The sequence below is a fragment of the Paroedura picta genome, chromosome 4 (genome assembly GCF_049243985.1).
Source record: "Paroedura picta isolate Pp20150507F chromosome 4, Ppicta_v3.0, whole genome shotgun sequence".
NCBI lineage: Eukaryota > Metazoa > Chordata > Lepidosauria > Squamata > Gekkonidae > Paroedura > Paroedura picta.
Window position 1 is genome coordinate 92813977 of NC_135372.1, and position 26357 is coordinate 92840333.

Here is a 26357-nt window from a genome sequence, read left to right on the forward strand (position 1 = left end):
TCTGACAACCCCACCTGGCTGTCTATGGAACAAATGCACCTCCAGATCCCCTCCTGCCTCTTGCAGAGGAGTCTAGCTCCCAGCATTTGGACAAAGCATTTGAACAGACGTTATCAACTTTTTAAAGCCTTTCTGCCCTGTGTTGGCAGGAAGCCTTTCTCAATCCAGATTTAAGGAATTTGCCCCACATGGGAAGGTGCATCCCAATCTCCCTCCAATCATTCTGGAGCGCACTTCTCACACAACTCCATATCTGGATCATGTTTTACAACAACTATCCACCCTGGTTATCAAATGGTTATCTCTCTGCAGAAACGGATCTCCTGTTCTCTGACCACCTTGTGCATTTTATGGCTCTCTTCACTGTGAAAATAAATGGCTGACAGGATCCCATGAATTGCTAGATGCATCTTACATCTCTAAATTGTAATAGCCATAAGTCAGCTAAACCTTGATGGCACTTTCCACTAGAAGGAATTCTGAGGGGAAAAGGACAGAAAATGAAGGAAGCCATGTTTGTGAACAGAGAAAAACAAGCAGGGGGACTGCAAGGATTTGCAAGGGGTATCTCATTCCCTTCTCCCCATCATATCCTCTTTCCTTTCCCTGAAAGTTCCCATTGCTCCTCCATTTTTCTTGCTTCTTTTTCTTTTTTCCAGTGGCTGTATGAGCATGTATACCTGCCTGATAACAAGGCTAAGACCATTTGGACCATTACTGTCTTCTATGGCTAGGAGGGGCAATTCAAAGTCTCAGGCAAAAAAAAATCTTTGTCTATTTTATCTATCCCTTCCTCTAAGAAGCTTAAGGTGGCCCACCTGGTTCTTTTCGCCTTAATTTCATTCTCCGAACAATCCTGTGAGGTAGGTTAGGCAAGACAGAAAGAGCTTGATTGGCTCAAACTGGTTATTTGGACCAATCTTGGACCATACTCTAGACACTCTGACCACTGCAACACACTGGCTTCCTTTTCTGAACACCTCTACCAGAGATGAGGGCCACACCTTTATTGTGAAACAAATTTTGAGCCCTTTAAGACCATAATTTTGGCACCTTTAAGACCAACAGAGTTTTATTCCATGTGCACACACACTTCTGCATGCACATGTAAGCTCATACCTTGAAAAAAATTTGTCGCTCTTAACAGTACCACCGCACACAAACTTTGTTCTGCTGCTTTACAGCTATACAGTTACCCACTTGAATCTACCTTTATTGTGGAACATCCTGTACATTTTAAGACTATCTTGTGTTTTTTAATGGTTAATGATAATTTTACATCGTTCTTACAATGTTCTCAGCTGTGTCTTTCTGGATTTTCATTTTTGGAAGGCAGAATGTTAATAAAATAAAATAAATATAAATGAATAAATGCCATGTCAACAAACCCTAGAGCAATGAAGTCTCTCCTTAAGAAAAAGTGTGATGGTGGCTTTGTGTAATTATGTAGCATGGATTCCTTCATTAAGACTTGCTTCTCCATGATAGGACACACTGCCTATCATAATTAATGCACTGTACTTTTGCTAGTAGTCATACAGCTGTTTCTGTGGTCCTCATCATTATTTTGTGGCTGAAATTAAACCATCATCTTAACAGCTTGGCAGCACTTATTTTAAAAGAAAAATTTCAGTCATCATGGCTTAAATCAGTTGGAGCCAGTGTACAAAAACTGGGGATGTTTTATTAAAACTGACCCTGCATCAGGCCAAAATCATAAACAACGAATCCAAGATATTGGCTGGGAAGTGGATGTAAACAAAGCCCCAGGTTTTCTGACTCTAGACAGAAATAAATACCTGCTGAAGCAAAGCAAGCTACCTACTTTTTTATTGTGGAGAATAATAACCAAAGAGGAGCTTTAACGCTGGCCAGATGCTCTGCCCTGCCCATGGCTGTTTCGGAAGAGCGTTACAGGAAGGTTTCCCTACTCCAGTGGCTGTGTCCTTGTAACGGGGACAGGTAGAAATTAGAGAGCATTTCTTCCTCTATTGCTCCTTTTATAATACAGTCTGAGGCAAATTATTAAAACCTATTCTAGGCAAATATTCAGGACTGTCATCAAGGGAAGATGCTACTAAATGATGGGGAAAGCCATACAACTGTTTACATTGCCAAATTCTGTAGTGCCACTATGAAGGTATGTGAAGGTATGCTGCAACTTTTAAGGGTAAATAAGCATTCCTATTTTATACAAGGTTTTAGATGTTCACCAATATGTTAAATTCAATGGAATCTTAAAATCTTTTTAAAATTAATTAGTTTTACTTTTTATTACTTCTTTTATTATTATTTTATTGGCACGCTTCTCAGACATTTTTAACTGTACATTTATGCTATATGTTGTACATTTTGAACTGAAATTACTTGTAGTGCCAATGGTTATACTGGTCTAAACTACTGCAAATAAATGTCTTGTCTAAATCATTTGTGGCACACAAAAAAGTCGGAGGTACAAAATTGCTTACCTTGAGGAAATTCTGAGTTGCCATTAATGAGTGGGACAACATCATGTAAGAATTAACCTGAATTCAACTGAACCTTAGAAATCTAACTTCCTCCTTTATTTGCTACACAGTGATGTGTCCTCAGATAACTCACAGCCAAAGAAGGTAAAACAGACACACCCTCTTTTCTCCTACACCAAAGCACTACTGAGAAATACATGTTAGGGGAATCTTGCCTTTCCTTTCCACCAGGAATTCAGGTGAGTTCACAGAATAGTCAGCACCCGAAGGATTATACCCAAGGATTCTGAATTGTAATACAGCACCTACTGGTGTAAACCAGGCCTTCAGACGATCTCTGTGGCATAGAGCCAACACAGTGAGAGAATCAATAGGCACCACAGGAGAACCGCAACCCCACTCCTCACCTCAGGTTTAGAGTTCATCATCCTTGATCCTGCAGGATAGCAAGGCATTGTTCTAGAACAAGACATTGGATCCACTTTTAGGTCTGCCTGTCAGTTCCGCTAACCACTGTAACTCCCCACAGTGCACGCAGAGACCCCACAGTATACATAGAGATGCACACAGTGTCAAATTTCCTGCTACCACCATACTCTGAAAACACGCCACCAGCCCAAAGCAGACACATGTCAAAGAACCACAGCTGCAGCATATGTTTGTCATGTACATATTCACAAATTAGCTCTCAAGCCTCATATTATCCTGAGGGGAATGTGAGATCTCCAAGGTCAGTGTTGGGCAGGGAAATACACAGAATCCCCCAATACCAAGTCCAACGCTGCAGGCATCGCAGTGAGCAACTTTTCTTATAACTAAGCCACAGCCAGTGTGGCCGACTGCATCCCCTCTTCACCAAATCATCTTGTCCCAGTAATGCAGCCTGAGGCGTCTTCCAGATAGCCCTAATACTCCAGTTTCATTTCCTGTATTATCACTTTATTTCTTCATTTCCATGCAGTTTCGCTAGCAATCCCTTGCAGTCCTGTTTAGTGTTCATCTCCCTCCTCCCAAAACAATTGAAACAGTCTTTAAAATATCACACATGCACACACAGAGAGAAATTCCACATAGAAGCAGGCAGTGTGGAATGATCACCATGATCGAGCTATCATTGGAAGTGACAAGGAAAATCCAGATCGGGGCTACAGGATAGAAGATATCTCAGTGTGAATAGCCATTCTACCCAGCCAATGAATTTCATGGGCCTCCTGCTCTTTAAGGAAGAGCAAAAAAGCCCCTTTAAAAAAATTAGAATCATAGAGTTGGAAGGGGCCATACAGGCCATCTAGTCCAACCCCCTACTCAACGCAGGATCAGCCCAAAGCATCCTAAAGCATCCAAGAGAAGTGTGTATCCAACCTTTGCTTGAAGACTGCCAGTGAGGAGGAGCTCACCACCTCCTTAGGCAGCCTATTCCACTGCTGATCGACTCTGACTGCAAAAATTTTTTCCTGATATCTAGCCTATATCGTTGTACTTGTAGTTTAAACCCATTACTGCGCATCCTTTCCTCTGCAGCCAACGGAAACAGCATCCTGCCCTCCTCCAAGTGACAACCTTTCAAATACTTAAAGAGGGCTATCACGTCCCCTCTCAACCTCCTTTTCTCCAGGCTGAACATTCCCAAGTCCCTCAACCTATCTTCATAGGGCTTGGTCCCTTGGCCCCAGATCATCCTCGTCACTCTCCTCTGTACCCTTTCAATTTTATCTACGTCCTTCTTGAAGTGAGGCCTCCAGAACTGCACACAGTACTCCAGGTGTGGTCTGACCAGTGCCGTATACAATAGGACTCTGACATCTTGTTATTTTGATGTGATGCCCCTGTTGATACAGCCCAAAATGGCATTTGCCTTTTTTACATTGCCTGCTCATTTTTTTACATCACATTTACATCACATTGCCTGCTCATGTTTAGCTTACAATCCACAAGTACCCCAAGGTCTCGTTCACACACAGTGTTACCTAGAAGTGTATCCCCCATCCAGTAGGTATGCTTTTCATTCAGGGAAAGATGGGGAGATCTGCCTGTGGCTACACCCCCTTTGACTTCGATAAATATGCACTGTTCAATTGGATACATAGAATTAGATGGACCAGTATGTCCTGGGGGCAGGCTCGGAAGAGAGTTGAGGAACTCCCAAAGTGCACATTCATGGAGACAAAGAAGGACTGGGCAGCTCAGGCAAATAGTGCTCTCCCCCCACCCTTGTTTTCATTCAGGTCCCAGTAGCAACACACTAGTAGAGGATCAGTCCAGTCATGGGGGGAAAGAGCTCACTTTATATGTAGCCCAGCTCCTACAGCAGGATATAGACAGCCCTTTGTGGTCTTTCACATGCTCAGGCTGGGATTTATACTGATTTTAATGCATCATACTAATTTCCTTGGAACAAACAGCAACACTATTTTATTCTATTTGACACTTAGAGAGCTGAGACACAGAGTTTGTTGATCTTACCTAAAATGACATGCACGTGACATTTCCAACCAGATATCTGAAAGATATTTGGCCAGCGATTTTAACTTTGACATGAGTCAAACACCACAAACTGGAAACTCCCCAAATACTGTTTTCATGCAAGTCAATGTTTATTGAGTATCACAGAGCTGGAAGAGGCTCATTGCAGAATTAGCATAAAACATCTATGATAAGTATCTGTCCAGCCGCTGCTTGACGACTGCCAATGAGGGGGAGCTCATCACCTCAGGCAGCCAATTTCATTGCTGAACTATTCTGAATTTGAAATTTTTTCCTGATATCTAGCCAGTACTGTTCTACACATAGTTTAAAGCCATTACAGCAAGAACTGCCCCCTGCCCTCCTCTAAATGACAACCTTTCAAATATTTAAAGAGAGCAATCATATCCCTTCTCAACCTCCTCTTCTTCAGGCTGAACCTTCCCGAGTCCCTCAGCCTTTCCTCATAGTGCTTGGTCCCCTGGTCCCAGATAATCCTCGTTGCACTCCTCTGTACCTTCTCAATTCTGTCCGTGTCTTTTTTGAAGTGAGACCTTTAGAACTGCACACAGTATTCCAGGTGGGGTCTGACCAATGTAGCATACAGCAAGACTATGACATCTTGCAATTTTGATGTGATGCCTCTGTTAATACAGCCCAAGACTGCATTTGCTTTTAACTGCTGCATCACACTGTTTGCTCATATTTAGTTTACAGTCCAAAAGTACTCCAACATCTCATTCACACACTCTACTACTCAGAAGTGCATCTCCCATCCAGTATGCATGCTTCTCAGTTTTGTGACCAAGATGTATTTAAAAGGCTGTCATATAGAGGAGGATGGAGCAGAGTTGTTCTCTCTTGCCCCAGAGGGGCAGAACCAGAACCAATAAGATGAAATTAATTCAAAAGAAATTCCGCTTAAACATCCAGAAGTTCCTGATAGTTAGAGCTGTTTCTCAGTGGAACAGGCTTCCTCGGGAGGTGGTGGGTTCTCCATCTTTGGAAATTTTTAAGCAGAGGCTGGATAGCCACCTGATGGAGAGGCTGATTCTGTGAATGTTCAAGGGGGTGGCAGGTTACAGTGGATGATCGATAGGGTAGTGAGTGTCCTACATAGTGCAAGGGGTTGGACTAGATGACCCAGGAGGTACCTTCCAACTCTATTATTCTATTATTTGATTATTCTAATTGCATCTTGTTCTTATTTGCCCACTTTTCCAACATGTGCAGATCTCACTGAACTCTGTCTTCTGGGGTGTTCACTACTCTCCCCAATTTTGTGTCATCTGCAAATTTAATGAATAGTCCCTCCATCCCCTCATCCAGATCTCTGATAAAAATGTTGAAAGGTACCAGATCCAATACCAAGCCCTGTGGCACCCCACTGCTCATCTCCCTCCAATCTGATGAAACACCATTGACAACTACTCTTTGAGTGCTGTTCCCTAACCAGTTTCCTATCTACCTAACTATCCAAAAAAGTCCAGTCTGTAGTACTCTAGCTTACCCTTCACAACATCATGGGGAACCTTGTCAAAATGAAATCCAGGTAAACAACATGTACTGAGTTTCTACAACCTAGTAAGCCTGTCACTCAGTCAAAGAAGAAAACCAGGTTGATCTAGTAGGACCTGTTGGAGAAAAATCCATGCTGACTTCCCCAGATCACCAGGTTGTCCTTCAGATGTTTGCAGATGGCCCCCTTTAATGTCTGCTGCATTATCTTCCCTGAGACAGAGGTTAGACTCACTGGCCTATAGTTTCCCAGGTTCACTTTTTTGAAGATTGAGATAACCTTGGCTCTCATTCAGTCTTCTGGCACACCTCCAGTCTTCCAAGAGGTCCTGAATGGACAAAGGTTTCACAAGCTCTCCAGATTTGAACTCATCCTCTGCAACCAGGTGCCTCTTGACAACCTCTCCCTCCATGCCAACCCACCACCCAAACCAGCCTTTCTCAACATTTTTACCACTGAGAAGCCCCTGAAACATTCTTCAAGCTTTGAGAAACCCCAGTGGTGTGATCATGCAGAACATGACTGGGGAGCATAGCTGTTTACAGGCCCACCGGGGTCCTTCCCTTTCCTATCTCCTTCAGGCTGGCCATTTTGAGAGGGGGCAGGGTGGGTTGACATGACTATATATGGTTGTATCACCCAATAAATGTTTAACATTATCAAAATATATTTAAAAATCAATTCCCACCCATTCAGTATCATCCCTAGATGCGTCCATATTCTTCTGGGGAAAAACAGAGACAAGATAGGTACTGAGCCTTTTGGCTTTCTCTTTGTCCTATATCAGAGGTTCTTCATCTTCACCCAACAGTGGGCTTCATTTACCTTACATTTGTTCTGCACATATATGAAGAAGCTTTTCTTGCTATAGTAGGCTCCCCTGACCGGTCTCACCTCACTCCCAGCTTTGGCCTTGCTGGTGGCTGACTTACAGTTCCTAGTAACCTGCAGATACTCTTCTTTATAAGAGTATATCTTGAACATATCCCTTTTTAACTTAGCTCCTCCTAAAGTTCTCTGTTCATTCAAATAGGCTTCTTGGATCCCCTACCATGTTTCTGTATTGCTGGAAGAGTCATGGTTTGAGCATGCAATAGCTCTTGTTTGAGGAGATCCCACCCTTCACTTGCTTCTTTTTCTTCCAGCATTCTGGTTCACAGGATGATTCTTATGTCTCTGAGACTATCCCACAAAAAATCTAGTATACATATCTGTCTACAAACTTCCTTGGCACCCCATCTCAAAAGGAATTCTAGGCAGATGTGGTCACTCCATCCTAGGGTCCTCACCTCCTTCATTCCATCCACCAACTATTGCCAGTTGTTCAGTATTAAGTCAAGTATGGCTGAGCCTCTGGTAAATTCTTCCACCATTTGAAAATATTTAGTCAACAAACCCTAGAGACCCTCAGGTTGCAGGAGGAGGCCAAGTACAAACCATATCTGTTCCCCCAGTCTCATATGAGAAGCTGATTGTTAATTGACTCAGTATTTTCAATATCCCAGATTGTAATGACCAGGGTAGTTCCTATTCTGAGCATGTTCAACAGGAAAAAGAAAGCCAGGCATATTTTTCCACAATGATCCTGATTTATGGTTAATGTGGGTGTTGTGGAGCAACTTCAGATTGTTATGGAACAGCACTACCACACCCTTCCTCTACCCCAGTGTTTCAGCATGCCCCTGGCCTCCAGGTCATGAGGCAATAACAGTCAGCACAGCTAACTTTCCTTTCACAAGCTATCACTGATAAGTTGATACCACTGGCAAGCAATACTGGTAGACTGGATCCCATTTTACCTATTTGTTGAATGGCGTGGGATATCAGGGTTGTTTGGTTTTGCAAACTTGCCCCTCTAAAATAGGATGAGAGCTATAGGGCAGACACTGACAGTATGGCACCAGCTACAAGTGTTGTGAAGCTGGAACCCTCCCCTGCACTGCCTCAGTAGGTAACTGCCTGCTGGCACAGAGGCTGTGTGCTTGGATGAAGCTGCCGCAGGCAATCCAGCTCATTGGTGCTGACGCCCATGCTCAGAAACATTCCCAGGAGTGGGAAGGCCAACACCCTATCCCAGCCAAAGAGTTGCCAAATGGGAACAGGCAACTGGATTCCAACTGCACTCCAGTAAGAGACTCCAACCTTGGAGGAAGGATCCAGCCAGGTCACTCCTGGTTCTGCTCACCACAATCACGTTGCTCTGTTTTGCTACCACCACTCATTAACTCAGTTAGATTGACAGGTAAAAGGAAGAGGCGCTAACAAAGGAACAATTTCACAAACCAAAAGAAATGGAAGGTGAATTATATAGTATAATAATACGTATTAACTAACACAATGTTGGTAGGCACCAGCCTGTCCTTGGTATACACTGAATTCTTGCCCAGTTTCAGGTGATTATTACTTCGTTCTTCAAAGCAGGATTCTGATGTAGTTAACTGTGCCATAAGCATGTGGCAATAACCCCTGGTGACCAGCTAGAGTTCTGACTGACCCCTGTCATTCTCAGGGGTGTGATGACAGACTAGGGAGTATTTGAACATGGTGTGACCCTAAAAGGCAGAGAAGTGTTTAGGGGAGTTCAGCTGATCAGGAAGATATGTACAGGGTCACTAGTTATTCTGTCTATGAGACCACTATTCATGAATCTATATGGCTATGACATAATCTCTCTGGTGCACTCCCTTCTTACACTGTGTGGGCCTCCCTGTGGTCAACAATAATTAGCCAGTGAGCACCACATTCAGATATGGGGACCCCTGTGATAAGCCCCTTCTGCCTCACTGTTCTGAAAAACAGAATCAGAAACCTACTGAGCCTTAAAAAACTGAAACAGGGTTCTCCAATAGAATGGGGGTTATGCAAACACAAAAGGACAGAACAAGCCAAAAATGTAGGGAAGGGATCTTTTTAGCTTGCTTGCCATGGAGCCTTAGATCCTTGGAATCTGCTTTCCCAGTCTTTGGCCACTGCCTGTTCCCCACCTCCAGCACATTGAAAGCCCTGCTCCTCCCCCTCAGCATTCGCTCCCACACCCCCATGCCATGCCATTTCCCTGAGCAGCCCCTTTCACTCCCAAACTTATTAACTGAAGCAGGCAGCTGCCTGTGACAATTGCACCAGCTGCTCACCCCCTGTCAGCAGCTTCCTTATTAGAGAATGACTTCTTGAGACTCCATCAAATGGGAACCACTTACCTTCTGCATCTCTGCATTTAGGGCCCTATGACTGCTAACAGCTGGGGCCTTTACGAGTCTAAAGTAGCCAGAAGCTAAGATAGGGAGAGGAATGGGAAGGTGACTGTAAGCCGCTTTGAGCCTCCTTCAGGTAGGGAAAAAGCGGCATATAAGAACCAACTCTTCTTCTTCTTCATAGTAGCTGGTGACAGTGACCTCCAATAGACAGGTGCCAAAGAAAAAACAATCCTCGGACTGTTTCGGATTCAGCCTGAATCTATTTAGGCTGAACCTGAAGCATCCTTCCCTAGCTCAGATTCGAGTGAAGCAATTCTGTGCCACTAAAGTCAATGGTGCCATCAAATTCAATGGGAAATGTTCCCTTTCTGTATATTCCACGGTCTAGAGGATGAGGGTCTGAGGTAGAGGCCCCAAATTTGCAGTGTAGTTGTGGGAATCTCTCCTCAAAAGAAGTCTCAAGTTTCAAAAGGGTTGGACCAAGATGTCCAATTTTACATGTACTCAAAGAGGATCCATTTTCCCCAATTATGAAAATTCTTTTCTTGCCATTGGAAACAATGGAGGTTCGATGGGGGCAACTTATTTGTGTGCCCGTAGAATTTAACAACTTGGTCCAATCTTTTTGAAACTTGGGGCTTCTTTTGAGAAGTGGCTCCTGCATCTACGCTACAAATATGGTGCCTCTACCTCAACCCCCACCCCCCAGGCCATGGAACAGACAGAAAGGGAAAAGGTTGGTCCTTTAAACTTTAAACCACCCAATCACCGTATGGCAGGATCACACCCAAATCACGGTTCAGCAATCTGACCAAAGTTAATTCAGGTGGTTAACTTCAGTGGAAGGTCAATTCAGACTACATTAGTTCAAGGAAGTGTCCAAATCGACATTGATTTGTGTACTTTTTGGACTATTCAAACTGCATTATACATGCCTAACTCCACTAGTCCTTGAATATTCCATACCCCAGCAGCATCCTGTGGAGTCAGCGCTATCTACATATATCCAATCATTGCTCAGAACACAGCAAATGGTGAAAAGCTGTCATAAAAGTTCCATAGAGTCTATGAAGAAGAGCTGTTTTTTATACCTTGCTTTTCACTGCCTAGAGGAGTTCCAAAGTGACTTACATACACCTTTCACCTCTCCCCACAACAGACACTGTGTGAGGCAGGTGATACTTAGAGAGCTCTGAGAGAACTGTGACTGGCCAAAGGTCACCCAGATGGCTGCATGTGGAGGAGTGGGGAGTCAAACCCGCTCTCCAAATTACGATCTGCTGTTGTTAATCAGTACACCACTCTGGCTCTATGCAGGCTGCTGTGGTCTGATGGGCTGTGCATCCCATTAACTGTCTTCTTCTGTTCATCAGGAGAGAGTCTTACCTTGTTGTAGTAGTGCAGGTGCACAGTGTGCCACTGCCCATCACTCACACCCCCCGGAATGAATGGGGAGACTGTGCTTGTTGACTCTCCTGGGGAAAGAATGAGAAACAACTCAGAGAAAGGATCTCGAGGAGGGAATATAGCATCATCATCATCATCACCAGCATTATCCTGCTGTCATTTCTCACAACAGCCTAAGAGAGAAGACATCTAACCTAAATACAGTGGTGCTGAGGTAGCATAAGGCAGTGGTTTGGAAGAAGTAAGGCTGAGGAAATAAGAAGTAGGGCTCCAGGGGGGAAATTAAGAGGAGAGGGGGTAGCTAAGGCAGTGTTTGGGGGCTGATCATGGGTGTCGGGGTTTCTCCGACTTCGCCGCTCCTACCCGGGGACTCACCAACAAGAGGCGTATCACCTGGACCTTTATCCAACCCTGCAGAGTCGGGTCTGGGGGAGTCCTCGGCGGGGGGAGTCCTCAACGAGGAGCAGTGTTTGCGCTTGGAGGACCGGGGAGGAGTGAGGAGCGGTCTTGGCCGGGCAAGGAGCCACCCAAGATTGAAACGACGGATGCAAGACGCTGGAGCTTCTCCTTTAAGGGTTCGGTGGGCGGGGGATGCGAGGGAGGAAAGCTACTTAATGGGAGAGGTCGGCGTCAGTGAGGAGGTGGGTTTCGGGATAGTGCAAGAAACTATCACGAACCCGGGAGTTTCAGCCCAGGTTTCCCGGTGGACTCCATTCTGAGACGTCGACTATCTGCCTCAAGTGCTATTCCGACCTGCCTTCCCGTCTGCCGACACCGTGGTGGAGCAAAGAAGAGGAGTCGAACCCTGACAATGGGATGGAGCTTACCTGCTGAGAAGGTAAGCTGCACTTGCTCCTGCACGATCTCCAGTGCAACAAAGTCATGGCGCTCATTGAAGCGGCCATTGTACAGGAGCAGCCCATCCCGTTCCTTAGTGGCAAACCTGTCCAACAGAAAAGAGAGGCGAGTCCTCTTATCCAGGATTGAACAATTCATTTCAAATCATTTACGGAAGCAGCGGTAGATGGAGCACAGCTAAGATAGTCAAGGAATCTCCAGCCCAGGCAAAAACTCTGCAGCTAATACCCCCATGAAAGGCTCTAGAAAGACACAAACCATTTTCCCTTCAGACTTATACAGCACTACGTTATAGGACATTCTGCACTCTGTGCTGGGACCCACACATTCCATGTAAACATTTGTTGGTCCTTTGCAATCATATACACACAGAGGCTTGCCACTGTTGCCTCCTACCACAGGTTCATGCATAGCAAGACAACCATATGTATTCATTAGTTGTGACATGTGGGATTCACCCAATTTCCTGCGGGGAACGTACACGTAGGAGATTTATCATGTGTGAAGTGGCTCTGGCTCCAAGCTGTTTGTTGCTAGGTTCCCAAGATTCCTCCAAACAAGTAAGCCTAGCCAACAAAGGCATTCCTATGTGATTAGGTGTGCTGCTTTCTTAACACAAAGGAGCGCCTAAGTGGGCTGGCTCAGCTGTGACTCATCCTGGCACCCTTCCCCCACCTCAACACTCCATTCATTAATTTTGGCAGTGAGTGGCTGCGTGTGTAAATACAGCACAGGAATAAGAGCAAGGGGAAATGCAGAGGCCGAGTGCACAAAACCAATTCTACCATTGTCAGTGGAGAACGGTAGCTGGCAGGCTTTATGAATCAATGAGTGAGTTGCCACTGCATGCTTTATAAATGGCTGGTGTGGTAGAGACGGATGACTAACTTGAATCATGAGGATCCATGCTGTCTCCCTAAATATAAACCCCAAACTGGAGAATTGCGTGTTGTTTCTGAATTTACACTAAGTACCAAGCCAAGGTCTCAGACTGAAAAGCAAGTATCTAAGGAGATCCAAGAAACATACAGAAGGAAGGCAGGAACCATATTAGGATCAGGAATTAGGAAGCCAGGAGTAACATTCCTAGTGAAATCAGAGTGAATAAACATATGCAAATACAGAAAAAAGATGCAACCAGATGACATGCTCATCATTATTAATTTGCTAGGCATGGAGAAAGATATTTGGGGCTAAAAGAAGACCCTATCCAAGAATACTGTGAATGCAGCTTCTGTATGATAATCTGCTACCATTCTCTATCTTCCCATCTCATCAGGTAGATTGGGCAGGGAATATATGAGGAGGTTAAATGTGTGTAAGAGTAAACAATCCATTCAGAGTGGGTGTGGACCTCTCCAACTGTTAATTATGCCAAGATGACAGCTGACATCAGTGCAATCCAAAGCAGAGCGATATCCTTCTAAGCCCATTGGCCCCAATGGATTTAGAAGAGTGAAACACTGTTGTGGATTACACTGGAAATCGTTCGAAAGGAACACTCAACCGGGAGGTGTGATTGGCTGGCAATCTGACATAGGATCACAGAACCATAGAGGGGGAAGGGGCCACACAGGCCATCTAGTCCAATCCTCTGCCCATTATAGGATCGGCATAAAATATTCATGAGAAGTATCTGTCTACACACGGGGGAGCCCCTCCAAGCTGTCCCCTTCCCCTCTGTAGTGCTAGCCTCGCCCCCTCCAGCTCCTTCCCAGATACTGACACCCCACCACCACAGACTCTTGGGGGGGCCTCTCCAATCCTGCTGCATAAAGGCCAAAAGGGGCCTACATGGATCCCCTCCCTCAGCCCCCGCACAAGCCAAGACCTACCTGGAAGGGAGTGAAGAGCAGGGAGGGGGGGGGGAACATGAGTCCAAAGAATTCAGAATATCGGTTGTCAGAACCACAACAAAAAAATAGCATAGGAATATTCACTGTACTAAAAATGGCCATGGGGGTTATCTGCTTAAATAGGTTTCAGTGAAGTATCAAAGCCATGCTTTCCCCTGTCTGGATTATCATGGAATTGGGAGATTTGATTGTTGTAGTGTCTAGCCCAAAAAGATGTGAATTAATTGAGGGGGAGGGGTGAGTTGATGGGCCACAGGCTTCAACATGTCAGTTCTCCCCAGTTGTTTCCAAAACTTTGGAATATCCTTTCTTTCTCCTTTCTACAATGTTCAGTGGTAGGGCAAAGGCAGGCTGGTTGCTAGCACTGTTCTAAATAGCCAGTTGGCTACAAAATAGGAATGGAAAATGATGGTGAAACAAACACAGGAATAAAAATGTTCATAAATAAACCTGGCTTCATTTACAGGTGGCCTGTGATCCCATTCTTTTTATACTAGCAGATTCCTTAGGGAGGACTGCCCTTGCATTTGGGAAGCACAGTACCGTCACCCTGCCAATAATCCAAATTTGAAAGGAAATGAATGGAACTGACTGCCAGGAGTTGAAAGGAAATGGAAGAGATTGCTAATTTGTAAACTATTTCCTGTCAGAGCAATTTCCATACACATGAGAGCCAGTTTAACATCAGAAAGTATGTTGAATTGTGCCACTTAAAAGTGATGGTGGAGGAATCTGATATTTGAAAGCACCTTATACTTAAAATAAAATATGCTAGCCTTCTATCCAAAACAGGAAATTCTTTACACAGAACACTAACCTTCCCTGCAGGATGAGAGAGCAAAAGCTACATCATAGTTTTCACATGTATGATACAATTTTATTCTCCCAATTCAGTCCCCTTGCTGCAGGTTTCCCACAGTGGCATACATAATTCCCCCATCCATAGGCAAATGTGGCCTTTTGAGCAACCTCTAAAACTAGGGTAGCTGGAGATCCCCTGGGATTACAACTGATCTCCAGGTGACATATGTCAGTTCCCCTGGAGAAAATGGCTGCTGTGGAAGGTGGAGTCTGTGGCATTATACTATATTAAAGTCCCTCCTCTCCACAAACCCCACCTTTTTCAGGCTCCACCCCCCAAATCTCCAGATATTTTTCAACCCAGAGCTGGCAGCCCTATCTAATACAGTGTTCCTAAGAAAGGGTCAGTTCATGCACAACGCGGAAGCCTTAGTGAGCTGTGGTTCATCTGCAACACCAGAAGTCCCTTTGCAGATGAGCATTCAGATCCTTGGTCCCCTTAACAGATACTAGTTTCATTGCCTTCACTCTTTCCATCACTCCCCTGCAAGGACCTGTAAGGTTCCCAACTAGCACTGAGGTAAGGAAGGAACAAGATAGGATTAAGCCTTTGCATTCGTACATCATACAAAACCAGGGTTAATATTAATTGTGATTAATAAGCCAGCTTCAGGATATGGTTTCAGCTTAAATAGGCAGTGGAGAGCTGTGTGGTTAGGATGTTCACAATAATCTCACTTAGATTCATCAAGCCATGGTTTCCCTTGATTGAGGGGAAGTCTTTTTATGGTTCTGCTTGCCTGATGTCACACTGAGACCGATTATGCATGGGGCCCTGTGCAAAACAGAAGAACTCCCAATCTATGGTGTCCCTGTAGTGACACCACACGCCCGTTAGCTACACAGAGCTGCTGAGCTGGACAGGGTGTTCCCCCACCTTGGCGGGAGAATGGCATATCGCTCCCCTGCCATAGTGTAGTGGGGGCACCATGCCCCCCACTCCCGCCACACAACACACCGGGCTCTCCCAGCCTTGGTGTTGTGCACATTCGCGCGCTATGCCAGGGCTGTTCACATACACTGGGGGATTCCCTCCCCCATGCATACGTGAGAAGCAGCGGAGCATGCCACCCTGCCGCAATGACCCAGTAGCAGCCTGGTGTGACTGCTGCCATGCATAAACAGTCTGAGTGTCATTAGCCTTATTCAGTAATTAAACTTCCACACGCTCAAGGCCTGCCACTGGACTCAAACTTTGTTCTGCTGCTTCAGACCAACCCGGCTACTCATCTGAATACACATTACATTGTCCTGTGTGCCCCCTTCCATATCTGCCCCTGTCATTCGGAAATACATTGGGAGTTGCTTGCTTGAAACAACTCACAGAGGCCCAATTTAGATAGGTACTGCCATGTGTAAGAGGAAGGACTTAAGCCTTGTCCCCTGCACTGTTTTTCCAACATATAACTTTCCCCAACAAGGCTAATAGTGTTCCCCTAAGGCTATTTCAGGTTAGAAATATAGTGCAGAAGGAAAGGTTTAAACCTCTTGTGGCCCTATGCTCTGCTACTCATCTGGAAGTCTGATCTGGCACTTGCCCTTGTTCAATGCAACAGCAGGAACAAAATTGATGTTGTTCAATGCTGTGACACTGCTTTCAAGTACTCGCCTGCAAGTGACATCATGGCATCTTGTACTGTTGTTTTGCCCAGTCTCCACCCTTCCTAAACTTTCCCAGCAGGCAACCCTACCATGGGCCAGTCATACACTCTGAGCTAAACTAATGAGCTATTCAGGGCTCTTGTGGGGATAAAAAAGGGGTGAGGGAACTTACAGGGTTATGAGGATAAAAAGGAGCAGGGGAGAATGTTATAAGCTACTTTGGATGCCACCAGGGAGGAAGAAGTGGGGTATAAATGAAGTTAATAAACACATTTAGGATATTCTCAAAGCTTAGATGATCGCAGCATTGTTCTATACTGGTTATAAGCCACATGGAAGCAACTCTCTCCCTTCAGAGTCAAACTGAAATTCCAAACTACTGATTTGCAGGATTACGGGAGCAGACAAATCTGCAGCTGGTGGGGGATACTAGGCTTATCACCCACTGTTGCTTATCAAGGCTGCCAAACATGGTTCCCATCTGACCAACACAGGCATTATACTCCCTAGGGAGCCCATTGTGTATTGCTCCCCTGAGCTGATTCATTACAAGCTGTCAGCACTCTGGCATAATACACACACACATACACACACAGTAACAAATTTGACAAGTGCAGAGCAGATTGGGAGTTCCAATGACCCTGGGCTGGAGACAAAGAGGCCTTGGCTGGCTGGGTCCTTTGTACTAGGCCAACAATAAAATGGAACTAGGGAGGATTAACGTGTAGGCAAGGCCAGGAAAAGGGAGTGGGCTATGTTATCTCATCCAAGTCAGCTACTTATATTGGGTTATTGCCTTCTGCCAATAAATGTGCTTTCCATTGGAAAAGGGAAAATGAGGCATCCTAAATCCAAAAACTGTAAGGACTGCTTTCCTCTGGAGGTGCACCTGAAACACTGATGGAATAAAATGAATGTTAACAATGCCACAGGATAACTCGATGGTAAAGGCTCACTTTCCATCTTTATAATAAGGCAAAACTTCCATTTCTTTGTAAAGTAGGTCCTGTTCCTTCATTTCAGGACTTTTTGTTGCAAATATGTTACAGTTTCAAATTGAAAAATAAAAATGTTTTTAAAAATATTAGCCTCCAATTCCTGAAGCTAACTGATCTGAAGCTTTAACATTTGTAAACTGACAGGTAAAGTATTAGCTGTTAGGCTATATGAATGGCCAACTGTTCGAATTATGGCTGGTATTCGATAGGCTAGGCATACTTGTTAGTTTAATTAAAATCTTCCTGAATGAATAGCTCAGAAAAGATTTGTTCAGTTTAAGTGTATGACGATTTTATAATTAATAGCTTAGATTGTTTTGATCTATCTATCTATCTATCTATCTATCTATCTATCTATCTATCTATCTATCTATCTATCTATCTATCTATCTATCTATCTCCCACTGCTCTCAGTGAACTGGCTCGCAACAGGTAACACTTAAAATTCCATAATACAATACTATAAAAACCAATCCCCCATACAATTATGATCCTTAACTAGGCAGCAAGTAAAACAATTTCCCAAATTCACCCTCCCAATTTCTCCACACAGGAGTTTTATTTATTTATTTATTTGTTTGTTTATTTATTTATTTTGAAAAATCACATTTTAAAAATGATGTATTTTAAAAATATGAGCTGTTAAAAGCAAAATAAATAAATAAAATCTGCATGGGGAAAAAAAGACTCACAGCCAGCCTTGAACTCGTAAAACTATGATTTCAAGGCAAGTACTTTACCAGCTGAGCTATCTTGGCTGCCTGTGGCCCTAGTCAGAATATTCACTGAATTTCTGTGTGTCCCCTCTCCTTCCTTCCCACACGGGGAGAAGGGACGGCAGTGAAGACAACCACAGGTTCCAGCTTTGTCTGTAACTCCTTCTGATAGGAGTGATTAATGCATTACTCAAGGGGCTGGGAAAATCAGAAAAATACTTCCACAGCACAGAAGTTTAGATGCAATAAAGCTGAAGTTAAATGTAGGAACAAGACAAAGGGGCTGCTCCTGCTGCATACCAACCAATCAGTAGAAACCTCAGCACAACGTCAGTGCTAGAGGGAGGGTTGCAGTGCGTGGCGAGAGGAAAAGCTGAACAAAGCAGCCCATCTGCACCCAGAATAGAGTGCCATGGGCTCGCATTTCTCTGATGAAGTGGGGAAAATCCACTCTTGGATATATCGGAGAATAAGTAGTTTGACTCCAGGATCTATGCCAGTGGTTCTCAACCTCCCTAATGCTGCGACCCTTTAATACAGTTCCTCATGTTGTGGTGACCCCAACCATAAAATTATGCAAGTGTTCCTTCACAGAAATTGAACTCAAACTGACCAATGGCATGAAGATTCATTGTTCATGATTGTATATAAATTGTTTTTTTCCAGGGTTTCTCAGTTCAGTTCTGTTTCTTGTCCTGCTGAGCTGTGCCACCACTTGGAGTGCCTGGCAGGACACTGCATTGCGCTGGAGGAACTGCTGGAGTGGCTGGTGGCTGAGCACGGGCTCCTGCAGGAGGAGCAGCAACAGTGGCAGTGCCCCCCCGGCCAAGCTGCTCGCCGTGCCGCAACTCCTGTGAAAGGGTCGTTTGACCCCCAAGGGTCCCTGCACCAATGAGCCGGTAGGCTAATAGCTCGTCATTGACTATGTCAAATGCAGCCAACAGATCTAACAACACAAGCAGTGCTGTGCTGCCACTATCCAGTTGACGCCACAAATCATCCATCAGGGTGACCAGCTCTGTCTCCACCCCGTGGCCAGGATGGAAGCCCGACCTGGCCATGGGGTGTTAATTAACAACATATTCAGATAGGAATGTAAAAGTTATTCAAAATCTAAAATAATCTTCTGGGGACTCAAATAATCTGGTACAAAATATTTATACTGATAGTGAAGAGACATTTCCATCTTTGTCCCTTGATAGACAAAGTACTTTTTGTTCTGAAATTAAAGAAGACTAATGAAAAAGTAAGAATTTTCGGATAATCAGAAAGGGCAAACAAAATCAAACCTAAAATCAAGGCACTAAAGACAGGGTCAACCAAAACCGAATGAATAAAATGATAGAAAAGCCAGGATGTAAATATTTTACTAAACAAGCAAGGAAACAAGAGTGGTTTAGTAGAAAACAGAGCATCTTTAGATCAAAAATCCTGAATCTAGCAGGGGGGCACTATTAACATTTTAAAGCAAGTTGAAGTATTAGACAGTAAATACTGACAAAAAATCTTTATGCGATATATAAAGGGGCTGAATGAAACAACTGTTAAATGATACTAAAACAGATTATAGAGAGGTGGGTTAGTAAATAAAAAAGTAAATAAATAATTCCTAGTCCAGCATCCTGTTTCATACAGTGACCATCTAGTTGTCCTGGAGACCAAAGAAGCCAAGGCCTTCTTCTGGTGTTACCTCCTAGCACTGGTATTCAGAAGTGTACTGTCTCAGGGATATGGTGGGGTTCCTTTAGTTACTATGGCCAGTAGTCACTGATGGACCTATCCTCCATCAGTTGATCTAATCCCCTTTTGAATCCATCTATGGTCATGGCTATCTCAACATCCTCTGGCATATACACTGTTTCTCATTTCTCTCAGTGAAACAGAAGACACAGAAGTTTTTGTTTGTTTGTTTAAAATCTCAATATTAGAGAATTCTGCTGAGAGTTAGTGGGATGTATCGATTAAATGTAACAACCAAAGTCCAAATAGATGAAAAATTGCTTGCCATAAATGGTTCATCTAGTCATATTTTCTGTTGAAGGAAGCAGAATGAATGAGGATGGAATAATGCCCATTCAGGTACCTGCCTTTGGTGCCCCATCTGCAGAGGAATATGCCCTTTATTTGAGTAGAAAACAAGAAGAGTGGACACTGTCACAGCTATAGGAGGGAATAATTCCCATTCAACGCATTCAGAGCAGGACAGCTTCTGAAGTGGAAGCATCAGGAAGGATTCTCACCAGCAGCCTATACCTGACTATATCTGCGGAGTAGGGCCACTAACCTCAAAGTGCCTGGCATTCTTCTGGAATTACATATGGTCTCTAGGCTAAAGGGATTACTTCCTAGAGGAAAGGACATCTTCAGAGGGCGGACTCCATGACATCACAAACCTTGTTGAGCTACCACCTCTCCCAAAATCCCACTTTTCTTAGGTACTGCCCCCAAGTCTCCTGAAGTTAGTTTTAGTCATTGGAAAACATAAACAGAGACACTTCAGATCTCTTACTGTTTCATTTCATTAAACAAATACTAATTACAGCTGTGGGTTCATGCTAAAATAGTAATTGTTTTAAAAGACGCAACTTGTTATATACAGACTCTAGCGGGAAGCTACTTATTTTGATTGTGATTATAGCTTCCAAAGATGCCAGTTGAGTCTTCTTAATCAGGGTTTTCCTGGATCCTTTAATTTTATTGTGTGCTACTAGAATGGTTCATGTTCAAATAGAATTATATTGAATATTTAAACTGTTTTCTCATGATCTGGACTTCTAATCTGGTAGTCTTTTTGACCCACTGTGTGTTTTATTATACCTTAGTTATGTGTCTGTATTTTAAAAATTACTTTAAAATAAATATAGATGCTAGAAAAAGTAGCAGTAGTGGTAGTGGAGCTATCCTGAGTCTCTAGAGCAGCCTTTCTCAGCTTTTTTACTGTTGAGAAACCCCTCAGGCAATTTTCAGGCTTTGAGAAACCCAAGAAGTGGTGCTGTAGTATAGAATATGGTTGGCAAGCATAGCTGTGGACACTACCACCCAGGGCCGCTCCCCTTCCCACCCCCTCCTGGCCCTCATTGGCCATTTTGTGAGGGGTGGATGGTCATATCACCCAATAAATGTTTAACAATTTTTTAAAAATATATAAAATTAATTAACTCCCACCCATTCAGGAAATCCTTCCAGTGCCGTCAAGAAGCCCCAGAGTTTCACAAAACCCTGGCTGAGAAAACCTGCTTTAGAGTCCAAAGTTCTGGGAAGATTTCTTAGAAATTACAAATTAATACCTTTTGTGGAAAAACAACATTGAAAATTTAACCAGGCAATACCAAGTAACAGTTTGGCTCATACTGAATCTACTTAATGCATCAACTAAATTAAATCTCTTGTATGACTTCTATAAGGATTGTTCTCTTTCTTCCCCTTTGCTCACAGTCTTTTAAATGACTTGTACATTCTGTCTGGCATTAGAATGATATTTAGTCTACTAGTGATTATATTTTAAACTAAAAGACTTCCTTTTGTGTGTGTGTGTGTGGGGGGGGGGTTGCTTCTCTTCCACAGCATGCCAGGGTGCCACTTGATACCAGCCAGCCATACCCTATGCCCAGTGAAGCCAACAAAGCATTCTGCTGCTGACAAGAAGAGTCCTGAAAATCATGGCCTAAGAGACCTTTTCCTCCTCCTGCCCTTTTTATTTATTTTGTTAACACTTAGCCTGCTGAAGAGTTTTGGAGAACTCAAACGTTTGCATGCTTGTGTTGTGTTATTTTGGCTGCTCTTAATAAAAGACAATATATGGCCTTTATTTTTGGCTCTCTGCCCAGGACTCCCTTGTTTCCCAAGCCAAGTACTTACGTAAGAGTAATGGTGAAATGGAAGCGCTGGCGTAGGCCCTTGAAGGTGATGAAGGAATGGCCAGGGAAGCTGCGGGTGCTCATCTGGCAGTAGGGTTTTTCATAGTGTCCAGACAGGCAATCACATTTGAACCCACCCACCAGAAGATTGACACAGGTGCCGCCATTCTTGCAGACCCCTGGGGTGCAGCGACCCAGGCGTGAGTTCACCTCACAGTTCTGCCCTGCAGGGAAAGCAGAGAGGTACCATTAGTAGCACCAGTACTAACAGGTGATAAACAAATCTTCCATGCAGAAGGGTTCAGGCCCAAATTCTCACACTTTGCCCTATTGAACCCCCCTAGGTTAAAAAAAAAGTTCTTTGCAAACAAAATCAAACAGAGTCAATTCATACAAGCATGCTAGAAGGCTAAAACTGTGGGCAAGTCACAACTCAACCTACCTCTTTCATCATCATGCCATCACTAAGGAGGTTGAGCAATGCTGGGTTAAACATAGGCTAACAGAAAGCTCAAACTTTGCATAGATCCCTTCAATGCCCATACTCAGTCTTTTAATATAGTAGTATAAATTGATCCCAGGAGCTTTAAAAGGTACACAGGCAACTATGTTAGGTCATTCTAGTTTAGATAGCATGTGAATTAAGAGCCATGCTGCAACGTTCATGAGCAGCAGTCCCATGAAATACGAGGTAAAGTCTAGTCGAAGGTTGTTCTACCGCCTGTCAACACTAAGAGGCAGAACATATAGTTCAGACTGTATTCATCTGGGAAGAAGTGAGGGGCATAAAACACTGTGCTTGCTGACCCATTGATTTTTCCAAATTACAATCTAGGGGACCAGACTTTGGCTTGAATCCACAAAGCCCCTTGTTTGGGTCGAAGTGACTTCTGATCACACAAGGGGAAGGGTCTCTGATTTTTACCAGTATCACACCTGCAGCTGCACACTACTGTAGTTCATCACATTGTCCCAAAGGAAGTTTTAAGAGCAGCTTCTTGGAGGGCAAAGGAGGTAGAAAAGCCCTCTGTCTGCAGCTCTTTGGATCCAAATATCAATGATAAAGCAGGGAACAGTGCCACCACTGTCACTCTTCTTGGTAGTTCCACTGTCTTCTGCCCACCCTCCTCCCCACTCGTTTAAGAAGCATGACTTTGATACAATCCTACAGAAAGCTAGATTACAAAAGGTACAAGACAGGGACAAGAACAGGCAGTGTGTATGCAAAAACTCTTGATGGAACACTAAAGTTGTTTGTCAGGTTGTTCCTGACAATCCTATAACCTATATACCAATGCAAACCAGACTGAGGAGTTCATGGCCCTCTGTAAGTTTTTATTCTGAATGTTCATATTCAGTCCTAAAAAAAGAGAAGTGTGTTTCAATAGATCTGCATCTGTCATTGTTTTTCAGCATTCTCTTTTGTGAATGTCAGTACAAATGGGAATATATTGGAATAATTTTGTTTCAAAAAAGAGCTCTGTATATAACAGAATAAAAATATTTAATGCTATAACAGAAACCTTTGTATAGATATTGATAGTTACTGTTCTACTAACTAATATAGAGGAATTCATTCCCCCAACAACTGCCAGTGCTTTCTTTTGGAGAACTTTTGTAAATATGGAGTCTCAGAGGGAACATCCTCTATATCTGAGCAGGCCTACTTCCTCCTACCAATTCTGTATTTTAATCCTTTCCTATATCAACATATTGGGTCATCAGAAGGCTGAGCCATCAAGGCACTGTCTCCATCTGTGGTGCTTCAAACCCACACTGCGTTGGCAGTGGACGATGAAGATGCAGTATGGCACATTGAGTCCCTGGTATACTGATACCACAGCCTCTTCTCCCAAGGAAGCCACTGGAACGCATGAAAAGCGGTGCTCGGCCTCACTGCGCTAGCAGGCACACCTTCCTGCTTTTCATTCTGAGTGGTGCTCAGGATAATCTGAGTGCTGAAATTTGCAAACCCAAGAAGGCAAAGTGGTTGTGGTGAATAAAGAATATTTACATGTGTAAAGGTCAAAACAGTAAATACTACCTTACTTTATAAGTAGCAAATTATAAGCAGCAGATAAGCAGCCTTTTCAGGTGAAAGACTTAAGATCAGCCTATGCACCCCTGCAAGACAACTTGTGGCATATTGTAGTAGATTGCCGGGGTGCGGGCAAAGAGAAGTGGAGTCTTTGTTTCATGACAGACTACATGTTTGGTATGCAGATGGGTCAGTCTGTGGCACCCAAAGGATCCGAGACCTAAGAGAAAGGCTGCCAGTCAGAGTACTAGGCTTTATCAACCAATGGATTGGAAATTTCATATATTCAGTTTCACATTCCAAAGTCTCTAGGCCAGTCATATTCTCTGCGACACCAAAGAAATCAATATAACAGCAGCTAGAAGAGCCATATCTCTCATGCCAACACAAGTCTATTGTATCATCCAAGAATTAGGAGCCAAAGTAGACACTGCAGTATGCACAGATTTGACCCATGGATGCCAATACCATTTTAGAACTGCACTCTGCTGCGATGTCCACAGTGGTACAAGGTCCATAGCACAGCAGGACCAGGTGATCTTGTCTCCCGCCCCCATGTGCCTTTCAAGAGACATTGGAGGAGATGTATATTTAGCACATAAACTTCCCAATTATTTTCACATTATCTCCTGCAGTGTCTTGATTGGTTTAACAGGAGATCTCCTGCTTTTTGAGCACATTTCCACTCTGGAACAGTTGTTAATCAGATAGAATGACAACAGCTAGAACAGTTAGCTGGGTCTCTCTCTTTCTATACATAGTTGAGTTCATAAATACAATTATTTAATTCTTCAAGCATCCTAGTGCTACACTCTCCCTGCATATTCAGACTCTGCCAACAAGTTTCAGTGTTTGGCCCTGAGAAAGGAAAGAAAAGTATACGGGCAGAGGAAGAAAATACAGCAGTGAATCACAGAATCATAGAATCATAGAGTTGGAAGGGGCCATACAGGCCATCTAGTCCAACCCCCTGCTCAATGCAGGATCAGCCCAAAGCATCCTAAAGCATCCAAGAAAAGTGCGTATCCAACCTTCGCTTGAAGACTGCCAGTGGTGCCATTCATGGCCAGCTATGCAGAAGGGCCCTTTGCGAGGTAATGCATATATAATGTTCTATAATGCTTATCTTTAGTTGTCCTCTTGAGAGATGGGTCATTAATGTTCCTATTTTACAGAGTAGAAATCCAAGCAAAGAAAATGCCATACCAAAGGCCTTTCAATGAATACATGACTCAGCAAGAATTGGAAGTCAATTCTCTCAAGCTGTGATATTAATTTTAAAGACAACAGTAGTTATAAAAAATACAGCAAATAAAGCAAAGCAGCAGTAAGGTATAAAAAGATGGAAGTAAGGATACAAAAAGAACCACAAGCTTAGGCAGAAAGCAGTGATAAAGAGTACAAGGCTACACTCCTCACCTCAGGAGGGACTAAATCCCATCAAACTCACTGGGACTTACTTGCAAAGGGGATTGGACTGTATATCGAGAAGGACCATGTCAAGACTAGGAGGGAGGAAAGAAGTGAGAAGGAGACGCTCCCATTTCTACATTTGAGACATATATACCTTGTTTTAGCCTCGCTTTGGATTTCCTTTGGATGCTGTGAGTTAACACTAGGCTTTCCACATCTGAGCTTTCCTCCCACCCCACGCCCCCACCCCCGGTTTCCCAGGCTGAAATTTGCCATATGTTTTCCGCATCTGAGTTGGAAGGAGGAAGCCTCCCATAATGCTTTGCTCCCTTCCCTTTTTCCAAAAAAGGTGGGTGTTTTTTTGCAAAATGGTGCCTGCTTGCACTTACTTCAACCATTCTGGGCCCTTGTTTGCCTCCCTCCTTCCCCCAAGTATACCTGATGTGATTTTTTAAAATATATATTATCGCAATCTAACACTGCTGCAGCATAATGAACAAGAGACTGCCATTGTTTTTTAATAAAATCAGAGTCCAGTAGCACCTTTAAGACCAACAAAGATTTATTTAGGGCGTGAGCTTTCGTGTGCAAGCACCCTTCGTCAGACTATGATCTTCTTACATGACAGAGAATATATAGTAAAAATCAATTATGTTACATCAGTAGACTGTGTCACAACCAAATACAGCCAATGATAATCCTTTGTCAAAACAGCCAAACAGTCCCCTAGAATCTTTGTTGGTCTTAAAGGTGCTACTGGACTCTGATTTTATTGTGCTACTTCATATCAACACGGCTACCCATCTGAATCTACTTTTTAATAATTAGAGACAGCACTGTAACACAATAACCCATTTTTTTAAAGAGTCAGATGTTTTGGGACAGAAGGGGAGGAAAGGAGAGGGGAGAGAATGGTGATAAGAGGGTGTGCACATATGATTCAAGATGGTGGACAGGAGGAAAACCCAAATGAAAGCATTTCTCCATTGGGCAGCCCTGAATTAGATTCCGCCTTGAAAAATGAAATCGCTGTAACTGGGAATCCCTTAACTGCAGTAAGTGAGAGTGCAATTTGGGTCTGCGCTTGGAAAGGCAGATTTTAGAAAT

At 43.6% G+C, this 26357-nt stretch overlaps 2 protein-coding genes across 7 annotated transcripts in view; one reads left to right on the forward strand and one right to left on the reverse strand.

Annotated features, from left to right (window-relative positions):
• Positions 1 to 26357, reverse strand: part of CELSR2 (cadherin EGF LAG seven-pass G-type receptor 2) — a 121914-nt gene that overhangs the window by 44842 nt on the left and 50715 nt on the right. For all 6 annotated transcript variants that reach the window (XM_077334263.1, XM_077334262.1, XM_077334258.1 and 3 more), the window contains exons 3-5: positions 21801 to 22023; positions 11879 to 11994; positions 11031 to 11119 (exon numbers count right to left, since the gene is read on the reverse strand). In XM_077334263.1, the coding sequence (XP_077190378.1) occupies positions 11031 to 11119; positions 11879 to 11994; positions 21801 to 22023 (428 nt within the window). The remainder of the gene's footprint in view (positions 1 to 11030; positions 11120 to 11878; positions 11995 to 21800; positions 22024 to 26357) is intronic.
• Positions 13288 to 26357, forward strand: part of RPL10A (ribosomal protein L10a) — a 486091-nt gene continuing 473021 nt past the window's right edge. Inside the window, exon 1 of the mRNA XM_077334267.1 lies at positions 13288 to 13291. Within this exon, the coding sequence (XP_077190382.1) occupies positions 13289 to 13291 (3 nt within the window). The 5' untranslated portion in view covers position 13288. The remainder of the gene's footprint in view (positions 13292 to 26357) is intronic.